At 44.3% G+C, this 16704-nt stretch overlaps 1 protein-coding gene across 1 annotated transcript in view; it reads right to left on the bottom strand.

Moving 5' to 3' along the window:
* RRP12 (ribosomal RNA processing 12 homolog) overlaps window positions 1–16704 on the bottom strand; it is a 1372062-nt gene that overhangs the window by 1186565 nt on the left and 168793 nt on the right. The window contains exons 9-10 of the mRNA XM_069611582.1: window positions 9042–9140; window positions 4328–4419 (exon numbers count right to left, since the gene is read on the bottom strand). Coding sequence (XP_069467683.1) covers window positions 4328–4419; window positions 9042–9140 — 191 coding nt within the window. The remainder of the gene's footprint in view (window positions 1–4327; window positions 4420–9041; window positions 9141–16704) is intronic.

Here is a 16704-nt window from a genome sequence, read left to right as displayed (position 1 = left end):
GCTGTGGTACTGTCCGTGAGGACTAGAACTGTCGTCTCCTTTAACCGTCTGAAAGGCCTTCAGTGCTTTGAACACTGCTAACAACTCCAACAGGTTTATGTGGTTGGATGCTCCTTCTGGGGACTAAACGCTGTGCGCCATCTGCTGAAGGAGGGGAAACCCCCCCCCCACCCTGTTAGATATGCGTCCATGGTGAGAGTAGCTTCTACTGCGGGGGTGGTGAAGGTTTTCCACTGCAAGAGGTTCTCCCTGAACGAGGGCTGGCGAGACAAACACTAGATTGTACCAATGTCCGTGATCTGGAACAGCAGGTTTTGAACCCTCTCATTGGCGGGGAAGACAAGGCAGTCTTCTGTCCAAATTAGAGCACCCAGAAATGTTTTGACTTGGCTCGGGTCGAGGCTGGATTTTCTAGTTTATTGAGAAACCCAGACTGAAGAGTAGAACCACCATCTTATGGGTGTTCAATGGGCATGTTCGGTACGAATCACCTGTTATTAGCCAGTCATCAAGGTGATGATAAAACTGGGATGGATTGCCTGCACAGGTGAGCCGCCGCTACTGCCAGCACCTTTGTAAATACCCTTGGGGCTGAGGCAATGCTGAAGGGAAGGACCTTGAACTGAGTGTTTGACCTATATCATGAACCCTAGGTATTTTCTGTGCACTGGCAACATTGAAATATGAAAGTATGCATCTTTCCTGTCCAATGTTGCCATGTAATCCCTGTGTCAGCAGAGGGATTAACTCTTGCAGCGTTATCAGTCAAAACTTTTGTAGCTTAACAAATTTGTTCGCTGGGTGCAAATCTAGCACAGGGCGCATGGGGATATCCTTTTTGGGTACAAGGAAGTACATTGAATAAATACCCTAGTTTACCTGTAGAACAGGGACGACTTCGATCGCACCCTTTTCTTGCAGGATCTCAACCTCTTGCAGTAGGATCTTCAGATGTTCTGGTGACAGACACCTGGACTTTGGGGGTCGGTATCGAGGTGGTCGGCTGAACTCTATACAGTAACCGTGGGTAACAGTCCCGTGCACCCACTGGTCTGTGGTAATTCCCTCCCATGTGTGGAAGAATGAGGTTATCCGTCCCCCGACCAGGGAGGCATGGGAGGGTAACCGGCTCTGTAAGTCATTTCTGATTTGAGGCCTCGCTGCTGGTAGTGTCGGAGTTATCTGGTTTAGTGATTTCAGAGATTCATGTTCCTTCTTCGCAGTCTCTAGTGCCTCATCAACCGCCTTTCCAAACAGGTTAGAATCCTCTACTGGTTTGTTAATGAGAAACACCTGCATTTCCGGTTTGAACCAGACATTTTTCAACCATGCGTGCCTCTTAAATAAGGTACCATCGACCAGTGTTCTCCCTGCAGTCTCTGCAGCAGTCTCTGCAGCATCCTGGGTGTTTTAAAGAATTTTTTGATTCACCTGTCTCCCTTCCGACACAACCGCCAGCAGCCGTGAACGTGTTGGTTCTGGGACCTCTTGCAGGCCTTCCTGGAGCAGATCCCACTGGACATCGCAGTAGCTCGCCAACAATGTAGTGTTGTTGGCTATCGTGCTGGAATAGGCTGCTGCAGTTGTAACCAGCTTCCCCAGGGCATACAACTTTTTACAGTCCTTGTCTGGCGATGACTCACTTTTGCAGCGAGATCGCTTCGAGAGCTGGTCAGTCCACCGGTTATGTCTAGGGACACCTCAAAAGGCTTAGAAGGCATGGATCCCCGAGCATGTGTTGAGACTGGCTGTTCCCACAGTTCCAGGGGTTGAAGCACCCACAAAGGCCTTGAGATCAGGCAGAAAGGTAGATGGTAATCAAGATTGTATGCAGTACCATTTGGGAGCCTGCACCAGCCTGGTCCTCTTGGCAATAGTTAACCAAACCTTTGGTATAAGCATGTACTACACAAGTTGGTAGAGTGAGCAACCAGGTTTATCTTAAGAGGGGTCAATGTGAGCTGTAAGGTTGTAACAGTTTCACCGTGACAATTATTGAAATAAACCCAAGGTTTCTTGATAAAAAAAATAAGCCTTCTTGAGAAGGGAGCAAAACATGTAACACTTTAAAATATACCTCAAAACACACTTAGTTTCTCTAATCAGTTGATACCCATTGGTGATGGCACACAGACACTTCCTACACCTTCAGGAGACTTAAATAGCTAGGACACTGTGGAATTGATTTATCACTGATACATTTAGAGCAATACAGAGTTGGTGCAAAAGATTAGTTATGGGAATAAAACAAAGGTTAACAAATAATTCATAAACTGATAAGTATTTTTGGACCCCCAATGCAAAGTAAATTAACCCTTTCCCAGCAACACAAGTTATGGAATGAGTGACTTTTTGAAGGGACAGATTAAAGCACAAAGTCAGAGGAAAGAAAAGTCTATAAGGGAGCCAGGACAGCCAATGGCGCTTGAGCAAATTCTAGGAGAGCTGAAGTACTTCTTGCAGGTCAGTAAAAGTCTGCACAATGTTTTTAGAAAAGTTTGTAGAAATGAAATCACTGAAGGGCCACAAGTGGGGAGGCTTGCTAGGGGCAAATCAGAAAGCAACTCTGCAAAGGGGCAACCAAGACAAGTCTCAACTGAGAGCTAGTAAGGCTACACAGTAAGAGGTAAGCAACCACTTAGTTTACAGTACATATGGTTTGAAGAACTTGAGCCCACCTGGCTTCTTTTCCAGTTGTAGGTCTGCAGATCCCGTGTTCCTGGGCCTCAGTCATGGGGACAAGAGGGAGGATGTCTGGAGACTCCTGCACTACGAATTGAAGGTGAGCGGAAGCAATGGGCAAACTCCAGATCAGCAGCACTTTGTGGTTTCAGCTCCTCGCGTCCTCTCGCAAATAGCACCGCCGTGGTTCTCAGATGCCTTGGCCTTTCCTTGCATCTGGGGTCCAGCACTCTGTTGAGGTGGCTCAGGCTTGGTCAGTCCTGCTTCATGGGAGTCCGGAGGATATTCTTGGAGCTCGGGTCCAACTTAAAAACGAGACACTGGATTCTGGTGTTCCTCTCCCTGGCAATCGGTTCCTGCAGCAGCAATGGAGTATAGCCAGCTCCAAGAGAGGATGGCCAGACGAGTTCACTTTGGGGTTGATTGGTCCCACCAACCCATGGGGAAAATGTGTCGTTGCAGGGCTTCACTGGTCGAGGTGAATTCAGAGCTTCAGCACAGCAGCAGGGATTCACCAGGCAAACCAACGGTCCAAGAGTTTCAGCAGGTGTCTCTTCCAAGTTCTTCAGATTCCTTCATCCAGTGGACTCTGCCTTCCAAGCAAAAGACTTTGCCTTTTATGCAGGTTTCCCCCATTCATTTGCAGCCTAGCTGTCACAGCAGGGTGGCTGTCCTCCAAGGCCAGCCAGCCAATCACCTAAGAGTGCATTCCTGTCACCCAGGAGATTAAGCACGGGGCGTTTCGGGAACCTCCCTCACTTCCTGCCCCTGCCAGACAAACTGGAGCCAGAGGCGGGGTTCAGCAGGAAAACCTGCCAAAGACAAAACAAACAAAGGGACCAAACCTGGTTTGACGCGCCAAGTACATCTCAAGAAGGACCTTTCCAACAAGAAATGGTGAAAAAAGACGACATGGGCCTTTTTGACAAAATGGGCATCCATGTGTGCTTGACTGAAATTGCAGCCCGCAGTAAAAACACACAATGGTAGTACAAAGTACCACTTCCACAAGCCATTAACTGTACTAAGTAACCCCTCCAGCACCCTATTGTAAGATAATGTGTGCTGCGTCTAGAAAGTTACAAATGTAAGTAAAGTCAATTTCACTTCACTGCTCTTGGAAACAGTAGTTTAACCAAGAGAGGGTTTTAAATCTTTGGGAAATCTGAAAGAATTCCCTGTGCCACTGCACGGAAGGTGCTGAGTGACACAATGTAAAAGATGATGCCTATGGAGTTTGTGTTTCTTTGGTTTTAGAGTGAAAGAGTTCAAAGAAAAATACATGAGATTGAGAAAAAGGTCTCACTCTACAGGATAAAGATTAAAAGTCCAGCAAAAGTGCTGGGGTTCTCCAAGGTAGAAGGGAGTAAGCACATTTCTGAGAATTCTCCCCAGCAGTAGGGCTTCACCGGGACTTCACTGGAGAAAAAAAGCCAAGAGTAAAAAACATGTTCCTTTGTTATCATTACTAGTTTAACACTGTTGGCATTTCAGTTTCCCACACTAGTTTGGAAGACCTAAATCTAGGCTTAGGTTAAATGTTTGAGTAAAAGAATAAAATAGGTTTTGTTCACTAGCATGCTAAAAGTCATCGAGGTGCACAATGAACAATGACATGGCCTACAAACAGATCTTACGGTGTTACCTGGATAGGTGGATATGAGCTTTTTCCATAACTGCCAGCCATGCCAACAACGGCTGCAGGTCAGTCTCACTGGGGAGGTAATCGTACAAGGCCTGAAAAATAAAAGAAACATTTTCAGTGGAGCCAAGTTGGACCATTAAAGCAAGTCACAGATATTATGTTAAAAGAAATGCATGCCCTCTACACTTGAATATAAAAGACTGCAGCGCTCCACTGTTTCACAGCTCCTGCTCGAAGGCAGAGTCTCACTGAAGCGCCTGACCTCGAACCAGAAGTGGGACGCACTTAGCTGCCGGAACCCTGAATGGCATTTGAAGGTTTTTTTATCAGAGTGCATCACGCAAGTGTTAGGACAGTTTTCTGAAGTCCAACTAAGGGCTTAGTAAAACCATTCAACTGAGAAAGGACAAGACTCCACTCTTAGTATAAGGCTATACCACCAGAATATATGGTAGCATACAGAGCAGCCAGGCTTATTTTAGGAGGGAGAGAGGGCTGCAGAATCAGTACAAAGAAAGAGTACACACATGGTCCAAAGAAACACTAAAACACCATGTATTGTAAAAATAAAGGGTTTATTTAAATATAAGTAGAACAAGGTGAATCTTGGGTAAATAAGTATCATCACAGACCATATAAAAACATTATAAAAACACTATGCTTTAAAATACACAGACCACAGCATAGACCGTATTCAGAACACTAACATTCTTTCTAGGTAAGTCAAACCTTTTCCTACACATTTAATGCAGGGCACACCTATTCATGGGGAGTAAAAACCATTAGTTACTTTTAGGTAACTTTCTGTAATACAACGGTATTAGTCTAAGTCCAACTAAGGGCTTAGTAAAACTATTCAACTGAGGCAGTACAAGACTCCACTCTTAGTATCAGGCTGTACCACCTGAGTTCATGGTAGCGTAGACAGGGCAGTCAGGCCTTTCTTAGGAGGGAGAGAAGGCTGTAGAACCAGTACACACGAAATTGGAATACAAATGGTCCAAAGAAACACAAACACTAGGTAAAAATAAATGATTTATTTAAATACAAGTAGGCCCAGATCAATCTTGGGGTAAATAAGTACTATCACACATATGTAATCACAAATCTAAAAACAATGCTATGCTTGCATGTTCACAGACCAAAGCATAAACCTTATTTGAAGGACCCGACAGTAGTTCTAGGGAAGTCAAAACATGTTCATACACATTCAGTACACGTCAAGCCTATTCTTGGGGAGTAAAAACCAATGGTTACTTTCAGATTCCATTCAGTAATTTAAGGGTAGTAGACCCTACCAGTTGTACAGCGACGCTCAGTGAGAAAACAGTCAATTGGACAGTATATGTTTTGTGAATAGTGTAACACTTATTCTAGATACAGTAAAAACCTACAACTACTTTTGTAATAACACAGCTATACTAGGTGAGTAAAACCTAATATTTAATTACAAGTGCTATTGAGATAAGCAGTAACATTTTTGGATGGCACACAGCTAACTCAAGGTAAGTAAAACCCACATACTTTTTCACAGAGCTATCAGCAACTTGGGGCAGGTATGAACCGAAGACTCTGTCTCTGTCTAAAACAGCACAGGGAAAGCAAAACCCAGTGTTACACTTTAGAGGTAAAACCTAATCTAGACTTATTCTGGACAGGCTAGCAGCTAGTCCGGGGAAGCAAGACCCAGTTGGGGGACACTCATACAATTATCCTAAAAGGAATAATCTAGCGATACCAACATCATCTACTCTGTTAGAATTGCAAAGCGGCTTCTAAGGAAAGAAAGATGTTAAACATACTTTTGAGAATAGTGCAGCACACATTTAAGATAAGTAATGACTTTGGTTACTGTCCACTCACAGAGTTACAGTTACCAACCAACTCTTTTACAAGTAAGTAACTTTTAAACACATTCTCTTTTCTAGGCAAAAGGCCCAATCCCTTAAAAGTCTTTCCCTTATTCTTGGAGCATTAGTGTTCTCCGTGGCAGAAGGGGGGGGGGGGTCACTAGGGTTTAGTGTCCAACAGGAAGTGTCAGGATAGGTTAAGTAGCAAAAGTCAGATTTCCTCAGGAAGACTGGGCAAACAGGTGAGTATTTTTATGAGTTAGAGGGTCGAGTGGCTTCACAGAAGACACCATAGCAGGATTCTAGCAGTGAACTGGGTGAGAGGCATCCCAATCACAGTAAAATACCTTGCACGTCACAGGAATCGCAAGAGGCTTAAGCGAAGTACATACCCAAGCCAACAGTACCTCAGCATTGAAGATTTTGCAGCAGGAAAACGTCAGGATCTGCAGCCAAATAGCCAGTCAGTGGATTCCTTGTCGTGGTGACAAGGAAACAGGACCTCAGAAGGAACTTTGCATCCAGGATAAACGGAGAAGGCTCTAGGCAAGGTTATCCTCGCGGCGGAATGCAGCTCTGGGTTTGACGCCTTTTTAAAGGACCACAGAAGTCAGAATATCGCGGTTGAATTATCTTCGTTACAAAGGTACAGCACTCTGGTGAGGGGACTTTTCAGACTCTATTCGTGACTCTGGAGATAGACCAAGATGCCCACGAAGTTTCAACGAGATTCGGAAGACCATGCACCGCACAATGGCTCGAGATCCCAGGGTATTGGGGTATTGCAGCCCTGCAATGACGCAGCACAGTGTGGGATGGCTCAAAAGGCAGATCTTCTTGAGTCTAGTGGGTCCAACCAGCCTCTGGGTCAGGGTCGTCGTTTTCGGAGTCCCCAGGTAGATTGGAACGAAGGGCTACAACAGGCTCAGGTTACACAGCAGGATCTCCAGCCACTGGAAATAGTCAGACGCTTTTCCTTCATCCTCCTCTTCGGTTTCAGTTCCAGTGGTCGACTTGTCCTCAGCTTCCAAGTTCGGAGTATTTAACAGGTATTACAGCACAAGTTCTGCATTATCTCCCTGCATTTTACAACAAGGGGCAATCTGGTTGCCCAATCAGGACAGTCCCCCCCACCCCGCAACTGGGATTTGTCCCCATTCAGGCAAGGAGGAAGACTAAGGGTTGTGGAGTTTTGGACTCCTCCCTTGCTGCCTGACAGACTGGAGCCTGGGCGGGTCGTCCAGGGGAGTCCCGCCCAAGATAAAAGCCTCACAAAGCAACTTCCCACCCTGGATGTCAAGGGTAGGAACAAGAAAAGAAACACTAAATTGGCGAAAAAAGAAGACTGGGCCATTTTGGTAAAATGAGCACCCTTAGGTGCCTTTACGTCACCTGTGAACACAGCCCACGGTAAAGGTGCACCGAATTAGTAAAATATATCACTGCCACCAGCCATTGAAGGGAAGCAGTAGTGCAGCCTACAGAAGACCAGGGCCCTCGAAAAATTCAGTCTGAGGAATTAAACATAGAATTCCTGTAAAGAGGTGAAACTCAAAATGGGCCTTCTTGAAAAGGTCCAACATGTGAGGAGTCAAGGAAAAAGAGGCGCTAAAGATAACCCCAAAGTTTTTTGCCTCACAGAATGTTAGAGGATATTTGTACCATGCACTACCACCACCGGAGTGGTCTCCTGGCGCTCTGGGGGATCTGAAAAGGAAAGGGGGCCAAGGGGATCCAAGGCAAGCCTGCCAAAGACAAAAGACCAATCAAGACATCCACCAGACAGGCAGGTAGAAGAAGGCTCAAGTAAGAACAAGCCATCATGAATAGGGCTTCAAGTACAGCCACCATTTTAGGCAAATGGTGACCCCGTGTCCCCCACCACAGCAGCGAAGGCAGCCTGTGTTACACATCCACAAAAAGTCATGCAAAAAGGTACACTGCCACCAGCCTGTCAGGTAAACTTTTAACAGTAACTAAAAGTTACTGTAACAATAAGAAAAAGGAGACAATGTTTCCCTTCGGCACTCCACACAAAGGTGGGGTGTGCAGACCTCAGAAACTAAAATACAGGGACAAAAGTGTGTACCCCTTACCCTGGTAATAGTTAACCCAGGTAAAATAAAAATGGAAAGCAGAAGGAGCTTCCAGCAACACTGCACAGAAAGTGCTGTGCGCTGCAATAGTAAAATGGAGATGCCAGAAAACAGGAAATCCTAACTCCATTAAAAAGTATCAAAATAAGATTTAAAACAAGATTCACAAGTACAGAGTAAAAGAATGTCGGTGTGAAAAAAAGGTTCCCACACGAAAATTGGTCAAAAAAATCCAGTAGTCAAGCAGAAATGCTGGGGCACTCTCAAAGTGGGGAGAATTTCACTCAAGAAGGAACATCTACCCAACACTCTGCTACACTACCTTGATAGGTCCAAGTGTCAATTGCCATGTTAATCAACTAGGCTTGCCGCTCAGGAACATCTCAAATGTCAGTTTCTGAAAATCCTTAACAGAAACACACAAACTCCATTTTATGAGATTAAGGAAGATGGCAAAAAGGACCTAGGCCAGGTAAATGTTTTCCACCAACTGGGGCCATTTTGTACACAAAGAAAAAAGCTACCATCCCCCTAGTCACATGATTAACAGAGGGGGCACCCTCCGAGATATTATGGGTTACCCTTTAGGGTACTCCTGCCAAGGGAGACCAAAGGTCTCAAAGCACAGCACACAATGAGTGAAGCCCAGCTGGGAGGAAATACAAAACATCTAAAATACAGCAAAAGAGGACAGGGGGATACCACATCAGGCAAAACAGTGTGCATTCTACGCAACAGCAAGTTTCTGCTGCTCTCTTTCAGACTCACCGTAATGATTTGGGCGTTCAGCTCAGGACTCAATGCAGAGGGATTTGGCTTTGAAGTGAAGAGCCCATGGAATGCCTGCATGGCACATGCTGTAATTAACTGAAAAGGACAAAAAACCATTAAGCAATGAGGTAGCCAGTGTTATTTTTTAAAAACGAAATTGAAGCCTCATTACTTCAGAAGCATGCCCCTATTAAATTGTTTCATGGAGCAACATTTAAATCTACTACCAATCAGTGGCATGAAGGGATACAAGTTTACAAAAAGAAAAAGCACACAAAATGAACAAACTCAAAACATCCTATGCATGGGTCCTAGCATTGTCATGAGAGTTCCACTAGTCATGCAGGTGTGGATCACTTCCGGGTCAGGCAAAAATGGGCGCTACAATTGGCACTCCACACATTGGCACCACCTAGATTTGGCTTTACTTTCCACCAAGTCATTCTCGCAGACGTGCTGCATACCTATATACACTGTAGTCGCTGTGAAAAGGGCCTGCAATAGAACACTGTAAAGTTGAAGTCATTTGGTATCTCTCGTGTAGATACAGTGACACAAACATTGTGCATTCTAAATAGCTTAAAGGTACTCCAATCTCACTCGCAGAGGACCTCACTAGAGCGCAAGAGGGTTTAACAGAGTAAAGGGTGGCTTTAGTCACGTGACCTCCCGCTCACTGGGAACCATCAATTCCTTCTGCATACAGGCAGTGCTTTAAATGAGCCAGTACTAACCGTCCTGGAGTAACAGCACTTCTAATATTTGGCAGCATTGATAAAATATTAGGAACGATCTCTTAAGCAACTTTCCTTCCATATTCTATGGACCCTCAAATGTTTTGTTTGTTTAACGTGTCCTGACTTTTACAGGGAAGAGAAACCTTCAGCGTAAATCCCCTGGCCTTTTGCTTGTTCGTCATGGGGAAACAGTGTCCTTTAGACTATCAGTACTGGGAAACTAGGTTTCCCTTTCGTCTTAACAAGTTACCTAAACAGGTAAAAGGTTAACAGTCCACACAGCATCTTACAATGCAGTACAGTCGGGATAATATTGTATCATCCATGTCTTTTACACTGGGGATTTATGGTTACTTTTACATGTGCATAAAGACAAGCTGGTTGCAGCAGACAGTTTTTGCAGTATTTTTAGTGAGCACATTTGCGTTTACCACATTTGGCTATTAAACGTGGCTAGTGCACTAAAGTGGGTGTGCCACACGATTTGCTTGTTCTTTGGCCATATAGTTTCTTGGCCTTCTTCCTGCCTTCCCAGGTCAGGAAATCCATTTAATGGTCATGCATCCGCCCAGAGAGCTGCCGTTTTCGCAGGCTACTGCAGACATGTATGTGTGGGCACAAAGTGGGTGGACTAGCTGGTGGCAATGAGTGTGTTTGAGTGAAGCCCACAGTGGTCCCCGATTGGACCACTGCTGGCTGTTTGTCTGGTGCAGATCCTTACCGCTGGTGGGTTTGTCTCAGGTTCTCACATTTTGTACCTCACTTTGACAAGGTTCTTAGGAGAATAGGGCACGTCATATACCATTCCAGGAAAGTTAGAAAGGGAAGGTGGTTGAAATATTAACTAAATTCTGTTTTGAGAATAGAGCATTTCTTTTAGTTTGTTCTATTTCCCTTAACTAACTTTCAATTAGAAAGATGAAATGCCCCCAAGCCAAGATGGTGGAACATTTTCACAACAGTACTTAGCTAGCCTCAAGCAGACTAAGTATTCTTGAGGCTAGCTAAGTAGTAAATGGATTGCGGCATGCAGCATTGTGATGTCATTAGAATGTTAATAACAATTCTCAACTGCCTTTCATTAAAGTATGCATCAGAGTAGGTAATATATTAGTTAGCTCCAGTTAAATTCATTTAAAGTTTCCATTTTTAAGGAGTGTAGTATCCTTTTGAGAGTTCCAATTATATTGTAGTAATTGTAGTTAAGTAACAGAAGAAGAAGTCTGCAGAAGAATTCCAGTGAGATTCTGTTTGCTGAGCCCGAGAAGAGTCTAGTTCCATGAACAGTGATAAGCTAAGTGGACTTCTGAATTTTTAAGTGAAGACTCAAATAATTTTGAAATGTTAATTATTTAAAGACTTGAAATTGAGCATTTCGTTTTTTGTTTAAACAATAGAATCCTTTATATTATTTAAGAAGAAATAGTCAAGGAATCTTTAATGAAGGTTCAGCAATTCATTTTTGTGTACATTTCATCTTATCTTTAATACTAATAAGGCGCGCGGCTCGAATCGTCGTGTTTTTAACATTTAACCTTAATTCTTAATATATATATTAAACTAACTTCAGGTTCGTTTTGTTTGAGCTTGCATCGCGTATTTCAGTGGATTTGCAAGCACGGTTTAGAGGAAAGGACCCAACGACGTCGCGCGTGCGTCGCGGCCATTTTGGATTTTCATTGTTTTTCTCATTTTTGATACGTTGCTCGTAACGGAAGAGAACGATTTTAAGACAGCGTTTTGAAGCCCGATTACACAGCGTTTTGCGAGCAATTGTTTTCCTCATAAATTAAGAGTTTATTCAGAAGAAATACTTGTGGTAGCAAGAGACATTTATTGGAATAGCACTCTGTATGTGGAATTGGAGTATAAAAATGTAACAGCTGAATATTTTACAAAGATTCTTCAGAATACAAAAGGTAATTACCCACACATTTATAGAGTATATGATTCCTAGTGCAAATAGGTATAATAGACCATAGTAACAACAATATTTTTGGGTATATTTTATTAAAAGAAAAAGATTACCAGATACCAAGAGATCAAGAGAGCAGAAAGACAAATAGAAGATATCGCTAACAGTATCTACAGTCAACATACATCTTTTTGAAGCAGCCTATTGGCAAATCAAGCTTAGGCAACAGGTAAATGTAGAAAATATTATATAGAGAGTAGTCAGTAGTGATCAGAAGACTGATTCATTTTAAGTTGTATTTCCTTTTTAGGAACATCCCATCCGAGTCAAAACTTTCTGAGAAGACGGTCTGAAGTACCTGCAGTTGGAGTTCTTGTCTTTTGTTGTTTTCTCCATTCCCCTTGGGTTTGCCTGGGTTAATTACTCCATTCCCCTTGGGTTTGCCTGGGTCTGGGACGGCGAGTGAGGACTGGGCCAGCTGTGGCGTCGAGCCAGGATTCTGTTATGGCTAGGAAGTCAAGCTTATGCAATGTGATGTCTGCGATGTCAAGTGCATGGGCTGGTAAGGATTTGGCGTTGAGGAGTACTCCTAGGATTTGTTGTCAGGGGTGTTGATGTTGGTGTGGTGGAGATAGGGTGGGTGCGTGTTCGTGCGGGCTGTTCTGACTGCAAGGAATTAGTTCCTTCTACTGATGGAGGGGGCTTTGGAATGGGAAGAGTGTCTAGTGGGTTTTGTCCTGGATGCTAGGTTGTTCCTAAGGGTGAGTGAGCAGGGGCGACAAGTGGTATGACTGTGGAATTGCTGTGTTGTCTATGTTCTGAGATTGTGCTTAATCGGGTTGTTGGACTCTCCGAGAGTCTTGTGGTGGTGGTTGGGAACTACAGCTAGGAGGCAGGTCAGCTGGATGGAGCTGTAATCAGGTGGGTTAGGGGGCATGGGTATAGACCAGGCTAAACAGCAGCTGGATCGGGCTAAGGTGTGACTAGAGTGAAAAAAGGTTTTGATAAGTGAGGTGGACATGATGGTAGTAGGGGCAATAGGGGTATCAGGCTATGGCATAAACAGGGTAGTGTACAAGTGTAGAGAAGGAGCCACGTACCCCCACCTCAACCAGCTCACCCATATTGCTTGTACGTTGGGAACCAGAGTGAAACACGTGCAGTACCAGTGAAAATACTGATATCAAGGAGACTTCTGGAAGTAAGGTTCCCATTAAGGAAGCCATACCTGCATAAACGACAGTATGATGGTCATTTGAATGAAATCCTGGAAGAAACAGGCCCAATGAATGAAAGGAATTGTGACTTCACACAAAGCAAGCCTGACATACATAAAAGAGATGCAGAGACAAGAGAAGTGAAGATATTCTATGAGGCATCAAGAAGGTATCAAAGATAAGTGACATCTTGGGCTCAAGATGAAGAAACGTAGGCTACAGAAACGAAGATATCAAGTCATTTTACATGGGTACATATGCAAAGAACCGCAAGCAGACTAAGTATTCTTGAGGCTAGCTAAGTAGTAAATGGATTGCGGCATGCGCCGACTTATACATATATAGGATTAAGTAAAGAACAGATTCCACTACGTGTTATAGCAGAGCTGGACCAGAGATGGAAGGCCTCTTTTCCAGTGTGTCGCAGTTAAAAAAGCTATTTACTAAAGCAGATCTCAGAAAGGATCAGTCCCAAGAAGCCAACGTCTTATCAGACTAGCATGAGAAGAAAGTTATAAATCGTGTGAAAGAACGAAACTCCCGTTGAGAAGACATGGACAAAAACAAGGACGATGTCAGGGGTCTATATAAAAAAAAACAAAATAGTATTTTAAATACAAGAGAGCTCAAATTTGTGGTCTTCAGTCACATGAAAGTATGAAGTTGGACAAAGATGACGAACCACACCTACGCATGAAGGCAGAGCAATGAACATTTCCAAAGTTCACCACGGAGGTGATAGATATGCTATTTGGTGGGAAGTAATGGTTATGACTAGCTCCACAGCACCTGGAAGTCCAGCCTGTGTGCTGCTAAATGTAGGTGGAAAAGTATTGACTGATGTAAGCGTGCCAACCAATTGTAGGGGGCCATGTAATTAAGGGCCCTATAGTTTGAATAGCCAATAGGACGTTGTGTATTTAGTGACATTCTTCATGACCTGTGTGGGGGGGGCGGAGGGGGCTTAATTGCCCCACATTATGTTAAGGAGCCCATCACTTTCTTAGACTAGTATGGAACGTATACTTAGATGTTCCCTGAGACCCAATCACAATTGCCACTAGGTATTTGGAGTTTGCCACGTAGGATGACGTTCGTGAACGCGTAGGTTTACGTCATCAATGACGAGTTTTTACTATTAGTAAGATGTTTTTTCTGAAGCAAATTGAGAGATTATGCGCCGAGACATCCTTTGTACTCCCTGTTTTAGATAACTTATATTAAAACAGTCAACCTTTTTGCCAACTATCCAAGTCTTTTCGATTATTGATGTTTGAGTAACTTCCGCATCCCCATCCATCTCATAGTATGGTTACCTTGTCTTAAAGGGCTAGGCGACTCCCCCAGTTCACGAGTATCAGGCTATGGCACTGTTAGGGAGAATTCTCAGAAATGTGCCAATTCCTTCTACCTTAGAGACCCCGAACAACTTTGCTGGATTTTGAGCACTTGATTTTTTTGACCTGGAGAGAGAGACCCATTTTCCCACTCTCTCGTGTAGTTTAATGCGATTGTTGTACTGGGTTTCTTTTGGTTGTGGAGTCTGAAACTCGATAGGCATCATCTTTTACATTGTGTCACACAGCACCTTTAGTGCAGTGAGACAGGGAAGTCTTAGATCACCCAAGGTTTAAATCCCTTCTCTTGGATAAACTACTGTTTCCCAGAGCAGTAAAGTGAAATTGACTTTACTTACAGTTGTAACTTTCTAGACCCAGCACACACCATCTTTCAATAGGGTGCTGGAGGGGTTACCTAGTATCCCCTTTGTCTAGCTTCTCATGTAAAAAATGTTATGTTACCCATTCCTCACTGAATGGCTGGTGGCAGTGGTTTCGTTTTTAGTACTGTGGCATGCATATACTGCAGGCTGCGTTCTTTGTAGAAAGGTCCTTCTTGAGATTTACTCTGCGCGGCAAACCAGGTTTGGTCTCTTTTTCCGTTTTGCATTTGGCGGGATTCACCAGTGAAGCCCACCTCTGGCTCCAGGGTGTCTGGGGTAGGCAGGAGCACAAAACTCTGCTTAGTCTCCTAGGAGACCCAAATGCACTCTGTGATGATTGGCTGGCTGACTGTCCGGCAAGGACAGCCACCCTGCTGGGTGAGTGACAGCTAGGCTGGAATGAAAGGGAGAGAACTGTACAAAATACTCACCTCTTAGCTTGGAAGGCAGAGTCGACCACTGGACGAAGGACCTGAAGACCATTAAGAGGACGCCTGCTGCAACTCCTGGACCGTAGGTTTGCCCAGTGAAGCCCTGCTGCAGTGCCAAAACCCCAAGTTCGCATCGACGGAGAAGACCCTGCAAGGACGACTTCTCGCCTTGAGTTGGTGGGACCAATCAACTCCAAAGTAAGCCACCTGGACATCCATCTCGGAGCTGGATGAATTTCCACAGAGTTGCTGCTGGAAACCGTAGAGCCTGGGAGAGCAACACCAGTTTGTGTGTGTTGCTTTTAAGTTGGCCAAGAGCTCCAAGAAGATCCTCCAGACTCCCAGGAAGCAGGACTGACCCAGCCTGAGCCCCCTCAGAGAACGGGATACCAGAAGCAAAAAAAGTCCATCTCGCCAGCCAGGAGGAACTGCAGTGTTACTATTTGCGGTAGACGCGAGGAGCTAAAAACACTGAACAGCCACTGAAAGTGAAGTTTGCCGGTTGTGAGTTTTGACCGTCCCAGTGCAGGAGTCCCCAGACGTCCTCCCTCTTGTCCCCACGACTGAGGCCCAGGATCAGTGATATCTGCAGAGCTGCACAGGTAGGAGTCATCTGCTGCATCTTTTCTTCATTTTAAAAAGGTACTGTACAAAGTCTAAGAGAACTTACCTCTTGCTGTAGAGTTGCTTGCATCTTCTACCCTCAAGTCTAATTAGCTTGTGGCCCTACATCGATTCATCTTTTTCCTCAAACACTTCTGAAACATTGTGCAAAGACTTTCTACTTACCTCCAAAGAAGTGCTTCAGCCCATCTAGACTCTTGCCTATTGACTTTGGTTTAGCCTGTTTTAACTGAATGACTCTTATAGGGGGACCTGAAAGTATTTGCCTGCTTAAGAAATATCTGTGGAATCGAGTTTGCTCTAATAAGCTTTTCCCTTTTTACTCGCTCTTAACTACTTCTGAAGGCCAACAGTAATACATTAATGTCATCAGCACCCTAACAATTGAGGTTACCTGTGGGTGTAGGTCGCTGCTGTATGCCATCCCAAATGGGTATTTACTGATTCTGAACTAAGAGATTATGTAAGTTTGAAGTATATTTGTGTGGTGTTTTACAGCGCTCCCTTGTAAAGAAGGTTTAGATTAACTGACTGGTAAATAAATTAACAAGTGTTTATCAAGAAACCCTGTGTGTAAGTGTTTGCGTGAATACCCATCATTGTGAACCTCTGTGTAAAACCCTTACAGCTCACATTGACCCCTCTTGAGATAAGCCTGGCTACTCGTGCACCCTACCAACCTGTGTTGTACAGACTTATACCACAGGTTGGGTTACTACTGCCAGGAGGTCAGGGTTATTTAGTGCACCCTATGGGTACTGCATACAATCTTGCCTAACAGGCACACAAGGCTAGGGCATGAGTATCAGGCTAAGGCACAAGTAATGGGGCACCATGCAGAAGCTGGGAAACAAGTCGGGGCAAGGGGTTGAGCAAGGTAGATTGGAAGGTAGTCTAGGCAAGATTCGCATTACGTAGGATAGGTATAAAAAGGTGCATGGACAACTTTCAGCAGCAGTATAAAGAGACAGGAAGGAAAGACCGTGGGGTCCACTGTTTTGAAAATGTTCTGT

This window comes from Ambystoma mexicanum, chromosome 8 (genome assembly GCF_040938575.1).
Source record: "Ambystoma mexicanum isolate Mex_15411 chromosome 8, UKY_AmexF1_1, whole genome shotgun sequence".
In the NCBI taxonomy this organism is placed as follows: domain Eukaryota; kingdom Metazoa; phylum Chordata; class Amphibia; order Caudata; family Ambystomatidae; genus Ambystoma; species Ambystoma mexicanum.
This window is presented reverse-complemented; position numbering and strand designations above follow the sequence as displayed.